Source organism: Drosophila obscura, unplaced genomic scaffold, assembly GCF_018151105.1.
Source record: "Drosophila obscura isolate BZ-5 IFL unplaced genomic scaffold, ASM1815110v1 contig_186, whole genome shotgun sequence".
In the NCBI taxonomy this organism is placed as follows: Eukaryota; Metazoa; Arthropoda; class Insecta; order Diptera; family Drosophilidae; genus Drosophila; species Drosophila obscura.
This window is the reverse complement of record NW_024542774.1, coordinates 7,859,815-7,875,591: the sequence shown is the minus strand read 5'-3', so window position 1 is coordinate 7,875,591 and position 15,777 is coordinate 7,859,815. Positions and strand designations below refer to the sequence as shown.

Sequence of the window (15,777 nt, the reverse complement as noted above, 5' to 3'; positions counted from 1 at the left end):
TTGAAATTTTGTAATTGTAACGTGTTTTTGTCGTACACTCCATGCCCTGCAGCTAGTTTTAATATATTGTGAGAGCCGCGACTATGTTTTTAAAAATACCTGCGAAAAGTGACTGATTCGCAAGTAACGTTCACAGTTTGGTTGGAACGCGTTAGTGTATTTTTGCGCGATGCTGAGATAAATAGAAATAAAAGTAATTTACAAATAAAACCATTTCTCTTCAACCATGGCCACCTACTCCAACCAGCATTGGCTGCTCTCCCACATCCGCAACTCCTTCATCTCCACCGACGACACCGGGATGTGCGAGACCGTGATGCTGAGCGATGACATGCCAAAGCATTATTTGAGAAAATTCAACTCATCGGCTGGGGCGGAATCCCATAGGCGTAGGCCGTTGAAGCCACCGCTAGCCAGCGCTGCAACGGACAGGAATATACGGCATCCGGACGCGCCAATGCAGGAAGTAGACTTTGTATGTTACCCCGGCCTGGATCTGAGCGACGATGAGGTAATATTCAGCGATTAAATCACATTCGAGCAGCCTGCAGGGTGTGTTTGAACTGTTTGAATCAATTTACGAATTTCCATTTAGGAGGACATGTCCACGCATTCGTTCGACATTCAGATGTACCCCGAGGTGGGGGCCCACCGTTTTCGGTCCAACACGGCCCAAAAGCTGGAGAAACTGGACATTGCCAAGCGGAGGGCGGCGCGCATCAAGAGCATCAACTACAACGAGGAAGTGCAGCCGCCCGACGACAAAGATTTCTTCAAGCGCAAGGAAATACCAAATATAAAGCCAGGCATCCCAAAGGAGAAAAAGGCGAACGACGATGAGCTATCCGACGAGGGCGTTCAGAGCATGCTGACGGAACAACTGGCGAATAGCCCCAAACAGACTCAGAACAAGTTCATCGATTTCGCCCGCTTCGATGGCACCGCCCAGGTGGGCATGCAGACGAAGCGCATCAATGTCTATCTAAGCATGCTGCCAGAGCCAGACCGCAACTATCCCCTCAAGGTCTGCGTGCTGTCCACTGCCAAGATCCAGGAGGTGATTGGCTTCGTTTGCTATAAGACCTCCCAGCAGTATCCAGACGTGCCTCTGAAGTCGTTGCAGCACTATGGCCTCTACATGACCGAGGACAACGACGACATGGAAGACTTCCCGCCTCTAGACAATCGCGAGCCCTGCTCCAAGTTTGGATTCTCGCACCTGACCCTCGCAGAGCGGCGACCCCTGGCGCCCGTCACCAGGGTGGACTACCCCGGACAGCTGGGCACCAAATCTATGACCTCCGAGGATGATAAGGCCACTTTGGCCGAAGCAGCGGTAAGGGCTCTGAAGGACATTACGTTAAATGGAGGAGGAGCCGATCCAGGGGGAGGAGCAGCCGGAGGCGGCGACGAGAGTCCGCACGACAATGTCAAGGAGTACGAAAAGCGTCTGCTCAATCACAACGATATGCTGGAGGCGCCCATGCATCGCTCCTTCCGCCTCAACATCATCGACAAGCGTTTCTTCAAGTCTGACGTCACGCTTGGCATCTCCGGCGAGCGGATCGAGATCGACCAGTACAAGAATGCCAAGTTCTGGCCACAGAAGAAGCCCGTTTCCACGCCCATTGATGCCGTGGCCCATTGCGAGATTGTGGAGCGGCGTCACCTGAAGGCCCTGCTTCGTATCTGGCTAAAGTCCAATTCCACCTCCTCCTCTATGCCTTCCGGCTGCACCTCGGCGCCCATTAATGCCAGCGTGACCACGCTGAACACGGGCACGGGCAGCAGCAGTGCCGGAATCGCCCACTCCCCAAGCAGTCCGGGAAACTCTTTCGGCTTCTTCATGACCAGCAATATTCGATTTAAGCACTATGACTTCGATACGGACACGCACACGGCCGAGCAGATCCACGGCAAGCTCAACTGCATCCTGGAGATGCGTTCCAGCGAGCTGAGGCGAGAGTTCCTGCAGCAGCGCGAGCGCAAACTGGAGCGGCAGCAGGTAAAGAAGCAGCTCAAGTTGTAGTATTTATTCCTGTGGCGGCGTCTCCTGCAAGAAAAGCTGCTCGTGTGCCTAGCAAGCGGGCCTCTGTCTTCGCCAGGGCCACCGCCTCCTCCCACTTTGACTAAGCCTAAATCGTACGCCTAAGCCTCCGCCTCCTGTTCGATAAGTTCGTATTATGTAGTTGCTAACTAAAGATTGTGTTACACATGTTTAAAATAGCCAGTAAGTATTTATTGAACTCAACTAACTACGAAAGCCCGATCCTGAAAATAAACAAACGCATTAAAGTTCATCCCACGTGTGTGTCTACTGTCGATCCGATCCGATCCGACACTAGATCGATCTCCAAGCCCGAGACGCGAGCTTCCGCCTCGATTGCAGCGCGATTTCCATGCGGTTTACTGGCGTTTTGTGCTTCCGATTTGCTAGCTCCCTCGCTCTGGCATTGCAATGGCCCGCAATCAAAGTGCAATTAATCTAGCAGCCGCCTCAGACGGGGACGGGCCTAACGGTAGTCTGTATTACTGCATATTGTTCGTTTTCTAAAGTTTATTTTTAGTTTTGCAATGTCAGCGAGATCGCCTGTGTGTGTGTTAGTGTTGGTTGGGGCTGGGGTTGGGGTTGGGCGCTGTGTTTCGCCTGTTAACAGATGTTTAGCTGTGGAAATTGATCAACTGCCGTTAGTTGATTGTTATAGATATATGTATGTATGTATGTATGTACCAGTCCGTATATCGGTTGCTGTTCCATTATAATGGTTCGTTCTAAGGCCAAGGTTGTCAGCACAAAATCACGCCAAAAAGTCGCGACTAGCGCACGACAATTGAGGTCATGTGGATGATGCTCGATGCTCCGTGCTGGCGTGACCATATCGAGGCACTGAACAGGCTCACAATTTATGGTTAATGATTCACGGGGCGCTGCTATTCCCAGAGGAAGTCGGAAAGGTGAAATGCAAGTGTAGCAACAGGATTTGGCATCACTCATACGCCCAATTTGATATATGTATGTATGTATCTCTGAATGACTAACAATCGGTCAAGATCTTAAATTCTCGATATGTAATAGAAGGAAAACATTGCCAATTCTCCCAGGCCACATTCATACAATGTCTGTGTAGTGTGTCTTGTCCAGGCTCCAGTTGGAGTCAAATGATTTATGCCTAGCGCGCACAGCCTTGGCTGAAACTCAGGCCCATTCTTTCCAAAGACAAATTTGAATATCTCATGCAATTTGTCAAATAATATGGCGTGAGTTCAATGATATTTCCACGCCACACCCCTCTTACACCCCTCTCACACTTCCCCATATATGTAGAATTTATTATCGGCAAGTGCGTTGAGTGCGACAAATTACCTTCAGACTGCGGTTTTCTTGGTTTGGTTCTCAGTGTGGGCTGGCAGAACATTTCACTCAATGGAGCATAATCGCAAGCTCATTTGCCTAATGGCATGCACCCAGACACAGACCCCAGACTTGTTCCGTTTTCTGTGTGTGTGTGGTTACAAGGATGCAACTGCAATAGCGACTGCAGCTAATTGAAAGTCAATAAGTGCACTATGTATAGGCGGCAGCAACCTTGACATTGAAACCGAATGACAAACAAACTGCAGTTGGCGAAAAGTTCAATCGATATGAAAGTTGCCAGGCATTTTCCAGGTGCAGGCGGCCATAAAGGCGTATATTGAGGGTGGGCGTGGCAAGAGACACGCACTGCGAAATGTGAAAAAAGTGAGCGGTCCGGGTCCGGTCCGCTCGTTGTCAATTTATCAATTGCATAAAATAATAGGCCTAGGCGCATAATTTAATGTCGCGTTGTTTGTTTGCCATATTATGAAGGCCATCGGCTGCTGTACATATTTATATAGACATACATACATGTATGCAGTGATATATGTACATATATATGCAGATTAATCACGATGCAACTAGAAGAAATCGCTGGACAGAGGCAGCCACAGACTGAGTCACGCAACCAGAGAGCCAGTGCCAGAGCCAGGGCACTGGCATTACTTTGATTATCGTGCCCCAAGATAATCCTATCCCCCGTTGTGCTTCCAATTATAAATATTTTTGAGCAGTGCCATAGCCAACCTTAACGTTTCGATCAAATTTATTTATGTGTTGTTTACTCAACTGTTTCAGTGTCGAACGTCTGTGGAACTCTGCTTCCGTTTTCGTTATGAAATAAATGCTGTGAGAATGTTAATGGCTTAATGTTCGTGGGATCACAATCTGTACATTAATTGAGCTATTGAGGGAGATTTATAACATATTCTCTAACGGGAACTCTCGCATGTATAGAGAACACTGTTGAGAATGGTTGGAATTATTCTCAAATTTCATAGATCAAAACTCCCTCCCTCCCCTTTGTGTTGCCAGCACAAATTTGTAGCGGCAATAAACGGGGGGTTTGGGTTTAACATTAACCGCGTGCCGTACATTATGATCATGTCGGTTATTTCATTATGCACATACCAGAGACCAACCCACACGGAGACAGGCGTTGCCCATGCCTGGCCCCGCCCTGCTCTGCCCTGCCCTGCCCTGCCCCAATGCGTTGCACGCACCACAAACTCTCTGTGGTCGGCAACTAAACTCCAGCTGACTGGAGGCATTCACAAAACGTTTGCGGCACCAAAATGCAATTTTAATTGCACAACAATTTCGGATTCGGCGTCGGAGTCGGATTTGGGCTGAAAAGTGCGAGACGGCGGCCCAGCCAGAGCTTGTTCTCGAGCCTGAGACATTTGTAACCCAATTCTGTCGCTCGAGAAGGGGAAAAATCGCACTTCGCACTCTACGATGTCGGTGGATTGAACGATGGAGTTTAATTAAAAGCGTGCGGTTAAATGGAATGAAAACTATATAAAATATGTAATGCCAACTGTGGTGGAGGTCATCAACTGACCGCCTGGACGCGCAACCTGTTACAGGTCTGAGAATCGCGATGCCGATGGCCGGCGGCAGCGTTGTCTTCCTGCCACAAAACACGAAAAACTCAAAAAAATCGAAAACTTGGCATCAGCCGCTGCCAAGGTTGCACCCGTGTCGCACTGTCTGTAGGAGGCTTCCTTAATGAAGTGCCGAAACCTGGGCTCGTTGCAGGCACTTGACTTCACTCGACTCGGAACTGGTTTCGCACCACAATCTCAAGTGGATGCCACCGGGTCAGTGCGGCTGGCCCTTTATACAGGTGATGGTGGTGCTGCTGCTGCTGTTGCTGCTGCTGCTGGTGATTGCAACTTGCAGACAAACGAGGAGGATCGTGCATCCGAAGGTTGCAATGCCCTTGCCCTGAACCTGTTTTCCCCGAACGAAATAAACAAAAAGGTTCTGACTTATGTAATCCCTGTGCGTGTGCGTGCGCTTGTATTCCTTCTCGTGACCCACTTTTGGCAGGCCTACCAGCATAGGGGATCATAATTCATCAAATCTCACATGCACTATAATTTATGCCACATCCACAACAGCTTTCAACTGTGCAACATTGAACTTGACGTAAGGTGAGGTGAGGCTGCTCTGCTGATTGGCAATTGTCTGGCGGCCGAGTGTCATGCAATCTAATGAGCTGGATGGAGAGTTGATTCATGCAACGTGACTGATTGAATTGACGAAAGCAGAGAGTTGAGGTGTGCAAACAATTAAAATAAAATATATTAAAATTAGTTAAGAGTCAGAGAGCTGTCAAAAGACCATTTAGACTGAGGAGATCTGCCATGGCCCAGCCTCTTCTTCCCAGCCCACTCAAACGATCTCCAAACACTTCAGTTTTCAGTGGAAACCTTTGCGTAGGCTCAACAGCCACTAAAACGCGTGCAAAATGTCAACCGAAGGACAAACTTCAGCTAACAACAATTGCTAATGTGCGCCGATCACAATCAGATCGGCCATACCATAACCATAGCTATAGCTATAGCTATGGCCCTGAACGCGCTCGTCTCGGGTTCGAGTCGAAAAAAAAGTGCAAAAAGTAAGTAAAATAAACGCTAAATAAAGGCAAATAAATGCGTGAACAAAGCAAACAAGCAACAATGCAGCATAAGGCTTAAAAATTGGCTTTTAGAGGCAATTTGGTGTCTGCGCGTGCCTTGCCCACCCCCGCCTACACCAGCACCTTCCATTGACCTACCTCAATGTGTATCTCGCACTTCCTGGATTAATGCGAGCTCTGGCAAACAATAAAAAGCTCGATTAATCTATCTCAGATGGACACGCCTCTCTCTTGGAGGCTGCCGCTGCCGAATGCCATAAAGAAACATAATTTTATTTTTATATTTATTAAATAAATCATTTGCCATTTCGTTTGTGCTACCAGCAGCAACAGCAGCAAACAAACAATAAGAAATCAAAGTGATTATTGTGGCTTTTGTGTGCCAGTGTGTCTGTGTGTCTCTTACCGCAAGGTTGCAAGTCTTGGTTTTTAGATTTTTGTTGCTATTTTTTGGCAACATAATTTACTTGTTGGCAAATCAAATTGTAGGGGGCACTGCCACTCCAAGCGAAATGAAATGCTTGTCGTCAATTGGCAAATTAATGAACAATCCGATGGCCATTTGACCTTACATTAAGTATACGCCTCGTGGCCGGCACTCGCACCAGCAGCAGCAGCAGCCAGCCGCACTATGAATGGTTCACCTTATAATTGGATTGCAAACGTCTGTTGCGCCTCCTTGCATTCTTGCTGGAATTTTATCAGTTCATTTTTCGTTGTTGAGTAAACAGCAGATACTTACTCGTTGCACCCCGCATGCTGATGCAATAAAAAGACGACAGTGGCACAGAAAGTTTCATAGATGTGGGGTACGGTCCGCTAAAAGGATTAGAATGGGACATAACATACATACATAGATTTGTTGCGTATGCATACATTCATATACGCGATGATATAATGCGGTGAAATCATTCTCCCATAGTGTAAAGCAAAAGCCGAGAGAACGCAGTCTTGCACTTGAACTTGCACTTGACATGCAAATTGCCGATCAGAGACCAGCCACTGCTGCTGCAGTACCGTGTACGTACTCGTCAGTCGTAGATTAAATGAGATGCGAATCTCGAATGCTGCATTAGCACTAACTACGCGTAGTATGTATTTGGGTAGGACACCCCTAATAGATTAAGTGGTTCTAGGCGGAACTGGGACCGCCCCTGCCATTGATTGATCGCCTCGCTCTCCTCCACTGGAGGCACTGCCTCTGCCTCTGTCTTTGAGTGTCGTCTAACCCTCAAGCGTGCCATTTCCTTCCTGCTTCCCCTATAGATACGAGTGAATAGAGGCGCTGCTGCTGCTGGACCCGACTGAAAGCTGGCGTGTTGCATAGTAAGTAATTGTGCAATTGTTTGTGTGTGCTTGCAACGAGGTCACTGCGATGTCGCGCCGGCAGCAACAAAATCACACAACCCAACCAACATCTATCGACTATTGCTAAACGAAAAGCACTTTCCCAATTTTCGCAAAATGCGAACGATCAATGCAAATCGGAAGTGCCTCGAAATGCGTTTCCATGTGTGTGTGTGTGTCAGGTGAGTGTGCAGCAGTGTTTGTGTGTGTGTGTGTGTGGCAGAGAACACTTTATAAGAAATAAAATTCATAAAAATTCATCCAACAACAAAAGCTGACAAATGCATTGAGCAAATGCGATTGTCGCACCGCTTGTTGTTGCTTTAGTTGTTGTTGTTGTTGTTGCCAACGCAACAAGTTTCGTGTGTGTTGCCAATAAGTTGTCGCTGTCGGCGCCTCTGCTGGCTTCTCTCTCTCTCTCTCACCCAGGCTGCTGCTTGCTGACTGCTTGCTGGCTGCTTGCTTCTGATACGCTTGCAGCGGGTATATAGATGTTGAGCAGATGATTGCCAAGCAGTGATGGAAAGATTTCCGACCCAATAAACTAAATACAGATCATCTATATTTTACGATCAGCATTAACCATCGGAATGTTCGTTAATATGTCAATTAAGGGGAAGCAGTTCATTTCATTTCATCTGCTGGTGTTCTAGCCAAAACTGAACCAACAATTGTGGCCTGTGTTTATTGATAGCTTTGGCAAAATTGATCAGCATCAGATGACTATATTTCGATCTGCTATGCTAGGGTATCAAGAGTTTCGACCTCCGCTTGTTGTTGCTGCTGCTGTTGCTATCGTGCGTACTTGGGACTCTCAATAACGCTACGCTCGCCGTCAACGTCAACGTCACCGTCGCCGTCTCCCTCTCATGTGGCCGCTGCCACTGCGGCACACGAAAAAAGCCTGAACAAAAATCGAGACGAAAGCAGAGGGTATTTAACCGGCCTCAAATCAATTTGCAATTTCAGTCGATCTCCGCGTTGCAGCGTTGCATGAACTCAATCAAACTCTCTCGTGCGAAACAGAAAGTTGAACAAAAAGATTATAAACTTTTTTTGGTGAATGCCTTACGGAAATAATTAGTGAGGAAACGGGCAACAACAACAACAGCAACTAAAACTATAACATTTGAAACAAACAAACAAAAAACATCTAAAATAAAAACGGAACTGGGAAAAAATTCCCCAAAACGCATTCGAAATTGTAAATTGAACTTTTATTGAATAGCATTGCCAATTGGTGTCAAGCGCGGCCTAGAAAAAGAAATAAACTACCCGATATACAAATTCCGAGCACGTTGCAGACAACAGACAACATTACGCAAGCAACAACAGCGACAACATTTAAACAGCTGACTTTCGTTCAATGAACGGTTAAAGAGCCAAAAGTTACACAAATGCAGATAGGGAGCTCCTCCACCCATTAGCATTACCACTGCCATTCATTCCCATTCCAATTTGACTCTTCAATGTGAGTGCATCTCGAGGGAGAGAGGAGAGCTTTGACAACTGAACTTGAAAGTGAAAGTGAAAGAGAGAAAGAGAAGCAGCTGCAGATAGGAGACAGATCGAGCACGATCAACAGAGAGAGAGAGATAGAGGCTTGAACGAAGCGCTTAGAGCTTTGAGCTTAGAGCAGCGATTAGAGATTAAGAGAGTAAGAGAGAGTGTGCTACCTACCGGAATAAGAGAGCAAAGGAAAGACAGCAGAAGCTGCCGAATAAGAGAGAGAGTGTTACAGTTGCAGCTGCTTTTGCTGGAGTGCCAACATCTGGACATCTCAGAGCATCAGCCAAGGTCAGCCACCAAGATCCACCCAGCAACATGAGCAATCCCCAGGAGACGGAGCACACGTACGCGGTAAAGGCACCTCACGCCGGCGAGCAGGGGCACACTTTTGTTGTGAGTCCCGTGCCAGCATCAGCATCAGCGTCAATGCCAATGCCAATGCCAGCGCCTATTCCATTGCCAGCTGCTCCCATTCTGACAGCTGTGCCCGTGATGAAGCCCCGGGATCCGCCGGCAGCCGAGGATAGGGCAGATGGAAGACGAAGATGAGCAGCCCTGTTGCAGCTCCCAGGCGATAGTGCCACTCTCATCATCGCTGCCTTCGAAACTGTTGCGTTTCCACGCCAAACGCTCGGCCCAGGCACTGCTCCACCAGATGGAATCGCTGGACTCGCAGCTGGGCAGCAGTGGGGGAAGCTTATCGGAGGACACCGCGCCCAGTGCCCCGCCTATGTCGCCGCCAAACGGCGACCAGCTGCTGGTGGACGTGGGCATGGGCTCCTCCATTGGCGACTCCGAAGAATCGGAGGAGGACGATGAGCTGAAGCCCCTGGCCGTGGACAATCACATTATGCACGAGGTGGATCTGTCCGAGCGCCAAACTACACCGCCGGCCGTGCTCAGCGAGGCCAATCTGGAGAAGTTCCGCAAGCACCAGATGGACAACATCTACCTGCATCCGAACTTCACCATGGACACGTCTCCACCACCAGCTGTGGCCCCCGCCAACTCGCCCGTGCCAGAGCCGCGCAGGGAGCACCGCTCGTTCCTCGCCTTGAAGAAGGAGAAGGAGGTGGAAGAGAGAGTCGCGGAGAAGGGAATGGACCCAGTGGAGGAGGCGACCTCCCAACTGCCCAACGAGATCGACAACATGGATCCGTCGCTCATTCCGAGCGAGGAGCTGGCCGCAGAGATCACCGACGCCGTGGAGTTCTACTTCTCCAACGAGAGCATCCTCAAGGACGCCTTCCTGCTGAAGCACGTGCGGCGCAACAAGGAGGGGTACGTGAGCCTTAAGCTGGTGTCCAGCTTCAAGCGCGTGCGCCAGCTGACCCGCGAGTGGAAGACCGTGGGGGATGCAGTGCGTCGCAAGTCGAGGAAGATCGAGCTGAACGACCAGGGAACAAAGGTGCGACGCATCGACGCTCTGCCCAGCTTCGACGAGACGATGCCCTCGCGCACCATCGTGGCCTGCGATCTGCCCATGGACAAGCTGACCATCGAAAAGGTCTCCGATTTGTTCTCCCGGTGCGGCGAGATCGCCCTGATCCGCATCCTCAAGCCTGGCATGGCCATACCCGTGGATGTGCGCCAGTTCATGAACAAGTATCCGGAGCTGCAGCAGAAGGAGTGCGCCCTGGTCGAGTATCTGGAGTCCTCCTCCGCGCGCGACGCTCGCCACCTGAGCGGTCCCTTCCAGGTCTACGAAATGGTTGCACCCAAGAAGAAGACGGGCAAGAAGGCGGCCGTCATCCAGATAGCCGCACCCGTCGCCCGCATGGTGGAGAACTATCGCTACTACAACGACGCCAGCTACGAGAGATCGCGCGGCGGCAGCTTCTCCGGCCACGAGACCATGCCGGACCTGCGATTCAAGCTGAAGCGCAACAATTCGGACTTCCAGCAGAGCTTCTACCAGGCGGCAGCACCGCACTTCCACGGCGGCCATGGTAATGGCAATGGCAATCCCTACCAGCACTACCAGCCCAGGGGCAGCATCGGAAACCAGGAGAGCGGCGCTCCGGCTGGTTTTTTCTCCTATGCACCCAGACGGTACAGCAATACGTCGACCATCTCCGCCAACACGGCGGCTGCCTTGGGCGATGCCTTGCCCTCGCCCTCTGCTGTCGTCGGTCCGCCCAGTGCCAGTAATCCGGTGTCCAGCATGAGCAGCCTGCAGCGGCGTCTGTCCAACTGCTCGGATCAGAACTACAGCGCGGAGGCGAACGCCCCAATGTCCCGCAGGACGAGCAACTGCTCGGAGACGGGGGCTCCGCAGCGGCGGGACTCCAACTGCTCGGACAGCTGTCCCTGCTCGAGGAGAGTCTCGGACTTTGGACAGGCAGACACGGCCTACCGCAAGACCTCCGTCTGCTCGAATGGCAGCTGCCAGGGCAACAGCGGGGAGCGGCGCTTCTCCAACGGATCCATGCAGTTCGAGCGCACCTTCTCGAACGCCAGCGAGAGCAACGGCTTCTATCGCCGTCCCTCCAACGACTTCAACTTGGAGCGCGAGCCGATACCCACCGATCAGATGGTGGGTGGCGGTGGAGGCGGCTACCAGGTGTGGCCGCGCCGCTACTCCAACAATTTCCAGCAGCTGAGCAACAAGCTGGCGGCCTACGACAATGCCCAGTACATTGGAGGACGTCGCATATCCTCGGACTCGGGCTACGATCGCCGCTACTCCTTCGGATCGGAGTTTGAGGGATCGCCGCGCTCCCGCACTGGCAGTTTCCTGAGCAACTACAAACATGGCGGCGGCGGCGGCGTCGATTTATACGATGGACAGCCGCGATCTCGCACTGGCAGCTTCCTGGACGGATCACCACGCTCCAGGTCCGGGTCCTTTGCACAGCGTGCCGCAGAGAGCCTCGTCCGCACACCCATAGGTCCGGATGGTAGCAAGGGTTTCGGACAGCGTGCCAGGAAGTTCGGCCAGGATGTGTCCCCCGTTAACTAGACCATGCGGCTGCGTGGGGCGTGGATTGTTTGTTGATTAGTTTTAGTGGGAACTCTTTGTCTACTGCTCGTACTCGTACTCGTACTTGTTTGTGAAATTAATGGCTGTACACTGTGATGCTGTCCACCCTTGTATATGTATGTATGTCTGTATGTATATCCCACACACACACACACACACACGATTCGATTCCGATCCTAACAACTCCCCCAATCTATAGCCCCACACATGGGATAGCAATCGAATTTTTAGTCCATAAGCGTAACTTCAAATGGAAATGGGATCTTGCGGTCTAGTTAATGTGGAGTTCGTTCTCTTGCTCAAGATCAAATCTATAATCCATATATATCATTCTTTTACGCAACACTGCCAATACTTAAAGATCGGAGATACAATTCTTGGATCGAATATTATTAGATTAGGGCTCTCATTAGGGCATTATTCAGTTGATAGATGGTAGGTTCTATAAATCATATTTTGTATCGATCGTTATGTTTTCACAAACTATTTAATAACCTGTTGACTACTTATATAGGAAGATAAATCCACCATTATGGTAGATACATGTGTATTTCCCCCAGGGGTTGACACACTTTATGGCCCATTAACCATACGAAGATTTACTAGTGTTCTTTTATAGTTAATAAAAAATACTTAATTAGCTTAGAAGTAGGATATTGAAATACACCGAGTGGCTGCCATAAATTAACAGTTCTAGAAAAGTGGCCATAATACGGATGCAATTTGGAGAAAGGTGCGCGAAATTAACTTGATTAGAGTCTCAGGGTCCATAGATTAATCATACGCTGGGCAAGAGGCAAAACAGCTCCACATTTTCCAGCCACAGATCTTTTTTTTTAATTGTTTTTGTTTCGCTATATTTTCAATACTTGTTCTTCAGTTGTAACTATAGTTAGCATAAATCCATATATCTACTTAGACTTAAAATGGAATTGGTTGTCCTCTCGAATGGAATGGTGACGGAGGAAACAGCAAAACGGATTATTACAGGAGAGAATAAAAATATTTTTCATTTTTAGCTTTTAGCTTTTAATTTTGATTTCTTACAGAAGCATTGCAATAAATTATACTCGTATTATATACTCGTACTCGTACTCGTACCTACGCGTGTGTGTTAACCATAAATAAATAATATTTGAACAAACAGCGTTTACTTCTCGTCTCGTCTCGTCTGGGGTAGGGTAGCCAATGGGTGGTATTATTAGTTGGGTCCATTGTTACAATAATGAACTTGAAATGGAGCTTAGCCAGCAATTTGCTGTCTTTTTGCCAAAATCATTTACCGCACCGAATCTTGCGCAATCGAAGGCAGCCCCCAAATTGAAAGCGAAACTGAAATTCGCGCCACTCGAGAACCGAAGGTAACTAGGCCAACGAAATAGCCAACAACAGCAACAGCAACAACAACAACAACAAACAATCTCAACCAGTCTGCCTTGCCTGTGAAAGCAACAATTTGAATTATATTGAATAATACTGAATAATATTCGTAATTTCTGCGAAAAGTTTGTCTTCACACAGTGACATGAGGGAGCGAGCGAGCGAGCGGCACACAAAAAGCGTGACGCATGCGCCCCCAACTTGGATCCGAACTCGCCCGCGGTTCATAATTGTTCATAAAGCGGCCGTTAGCATTGTTACTGCCTGTGCTGCTGCTGCTGCTGCTTGCCGCTGGAGCTGTATTTCGAGTACCCATACCCATACTCACACTCACACTCGTATCTTAATCGTTGCCGTGCGTGCGTTTTTTTTTTTTTTGCTTATTTTTTTTGCGGTTCCAAGGTATTTGTTGTTCAATTTTGAGTTCATTTTTTGTTTCATTTTTCGATTTATTAAACAATTTCAATAGGTATATGTACTCGTGCACATTATATGGGATTTTTGCACACACGCATCGGCCAGTGCCGCCCACCAGCACTCTCTGGGGCCAAGAAGAAAACCCGTTTGGAAGCCTGGCCAGCGGCAGCGACAGCGCCTGCCTGCATGCCTGAACTAATTGTCGCACAATTTTTCACCGCGTGGGCCAGGAGCTGGAGCTGGAGCTGGCCCCAATATTAGATCCCATCGTGCCATGAATGCCGGTGGCCAACGGGAAGCATGTTGTGCGTACCTCTTGCATAATATCCACATGCACATATCCATAGGCGGCCGTAAATTGGGCGAGTAATCACAGAGCACGGGTTCATGTGATCGGATGATTAAACTTCCTGCCCGGGGGGAGGCTGCTAAATTCCCTTTTTAAATATATGCTAATTAAATTTATTGAAACAGGAACCGAAAAACTGAAAGTTAAATGAGAAACCAGTCGGGTTATTTTCCAGAATAACTTAATGGAAAAAGTTCATTCAGATCTTGATGTTAGGCTAAATATAAATGTTGTAAATTATAGCAAACGAGTCAGGCAGGCAGGCATCCATTTTGTTGGTGGGGTGGTGGGATGGTGGGGAGTTGGTGACTGCCCCACGGATGACATAATCTGATGTGTATTGAACTGACATTTGCTGCTGACTCTCAACTCTCGTCTCCAAATGGAACGAAAGTTGTTCGCCGATACAGATGCCGATGCCGATGCTGATGCCGATGCTGATGCCGATGCTGAGAACTGACCTTAGCCAGGTCTACACTTTTGGCAAGATATCGCATCCTTGAGGTGGCTAAAAATGTCTCAAAGCGTTCAATGCCGGCCTCTGTGGCACATCGGTGGCAGTGCGTAGAACGTGCCGCCGTGTGGCAAGTGTGTTGCCGTTGCCTGCCTCAACCTTGGCCGTCATTTGGCGGTGGCATTAAGAAATTTAACCACATTACACGGCCACACTGCGTATACTCGATGGGACTTGACTTCCGGCAGTCACTCGCATGCGCTCCTCCGATCCGCTCTCTGCTCTGCTCTGCTCTGTGCCAAGTCATCTTCAAGTTCAGAAGGCAAATTGATACAATATTTATTTATAAATAAAAGCAACCTTAGTTTCAGCCTCAACAATTAAGGCGCACTGTACTTGAAGTGCGCGTAGAAATTTCCGCACAAGATTATTAACATTGCCAGTCATGTCGTCAGTCAGTCATCATTTTGATTCGGTTCGTATTGATGAAATGCCATATTGTAATGCCAAAATGAATGGGGATGGGGATGGGGTGTACTACTCGTACATTTTTCAGTCTCACTTGTATAAACACCGCGACGATGCTGTTGCTTGTCTGACCTCAACACGTTCGTTCTCACTACGCAATTGGCTAACTAAAATAAATACGAGTCCACTAAACGAAATTACAATTCTGTTTGTACAATTCTTTGTACATGAGGCGAAAGCAAATTATAATTCTCAGAATCAAGCTATAAAAATGATATTTGGGAATACCCAAAACTGCGTCTCTAGAATTGTTTTGGCAAATGTATTTGGCAGTTGTGGGTGAAGATGATTCACATGCACACTGACCTAGCCCAAAAACAACAGATACGCAGAGCCTTTATGTGGGATAACTACCTGTTGGGTGACGTGCCGTACCACCTGCTAGATCAATATTTATGATGGCTGGACACCTATGATATATGGGTATCCATCATGGGATAGATCAAAGGAGCTGAACTTTTATTTAATGTGGTTTGAACCAACCGGCATATTTAAATATAATTTCTGTTGGTTTTTGTTTGTACTCCTAAAAGTATTTTTCAAAACGGAATGACTGGCGCCATCTGCTGTTTGTACTGCAATTTCATAGCAGCGAGCTCTGTACTGTAGGCAAACACCATTTAATTAGTTCCAAAACTGACCGCTGTTATCTGCGTGGCGCAAAATTCAAGCAGTCTGGCAGCACTGCTACCGTAAATTCAAAATTTGAATTTTAATTTAAATTAATAATTATAAAAGAAAAATCACACAAATAAAGTAAAAAAGTGTAAATAACAAAGATAAATTGCATGTGTTTTTGTTTATTGCT

The 15,777-nt window shown here is 48.2% G+C and overlaps 2 protein-coding genes and 1 long non-coding RNA gene across 3 annotated transcripts; 2 read left to right on the top strand and 1 right to left on the bottom strand.

The window, feature by feature from the left end:
• The first annotated feature begins 132 nt into the window (after positions 1–132).
• On the top strand, positions 133–2,299 carry LOC111075895 (stress-activated map kinase-interacting protein 1). Its single transcript, XM_022369417.2, has 2 exons — positions 133–511; positions 596–2,299. The coding sequence occupies exons 1-2, from the start codon at positions 227–229 to the stop codon at positions 2,027–2,029; spliced, it is 1,719 nt and encodes a 572-aa protein (XP_022225109.1). The 5' UTR covers positions 133–226; the 3' UTR covers positions 2,030–2,299.
• Positions 2,300–2,592: 293 nt separating this feature from the next.
• LOC111075915 lies at positions 2,593–6,551 on the bottom strand. Its single transcript, XR_002607980.2, has 3 exons — positions 6,409–6,551; positions 2,732–2,928; positions 2,593–2,665 (listed from the first exon to the last, which is right to left on the bottom strand). It is a non-coding gene; the product is annotated as an uncharacterized LOC111075915 (long non-coding RNA).
• A 1,757-nt stretch (positions 6,552–8,308) lies between these two features.
• LOC111075882 lies at positions 8,309–11,961 on the top strand. The gene is given in 2 exon segments (XM_022369401.2): positions 8,309–9,385; positions 9,387–11,961. Coding segments are annotated over 2 exon segments (2,646 nt in total). The 5' UTR covers positions 8,309–9,173; the 3' UTR covers positions 11,821–11,961.
• Positions 11,962–15,777: the final 3,816 nt, after the last annotated feature.

Excerpts from the sequence above, each read along its gene's own strand:
- LOC111075895 (XM_022369417.2), top strand. The coding sequence starts at position 227 with ATGGCCACCTACTCCAACCAGCATTGGCTGCTCTCCCACATCCGCAAC. Across the intron at positions 512-595 it reads TGGATCTGAGCGACGATGAG|GAGGACATGTCCACGCATTC; the intron begins GTAATATTCAGC and ends ATTTCCATTTAG.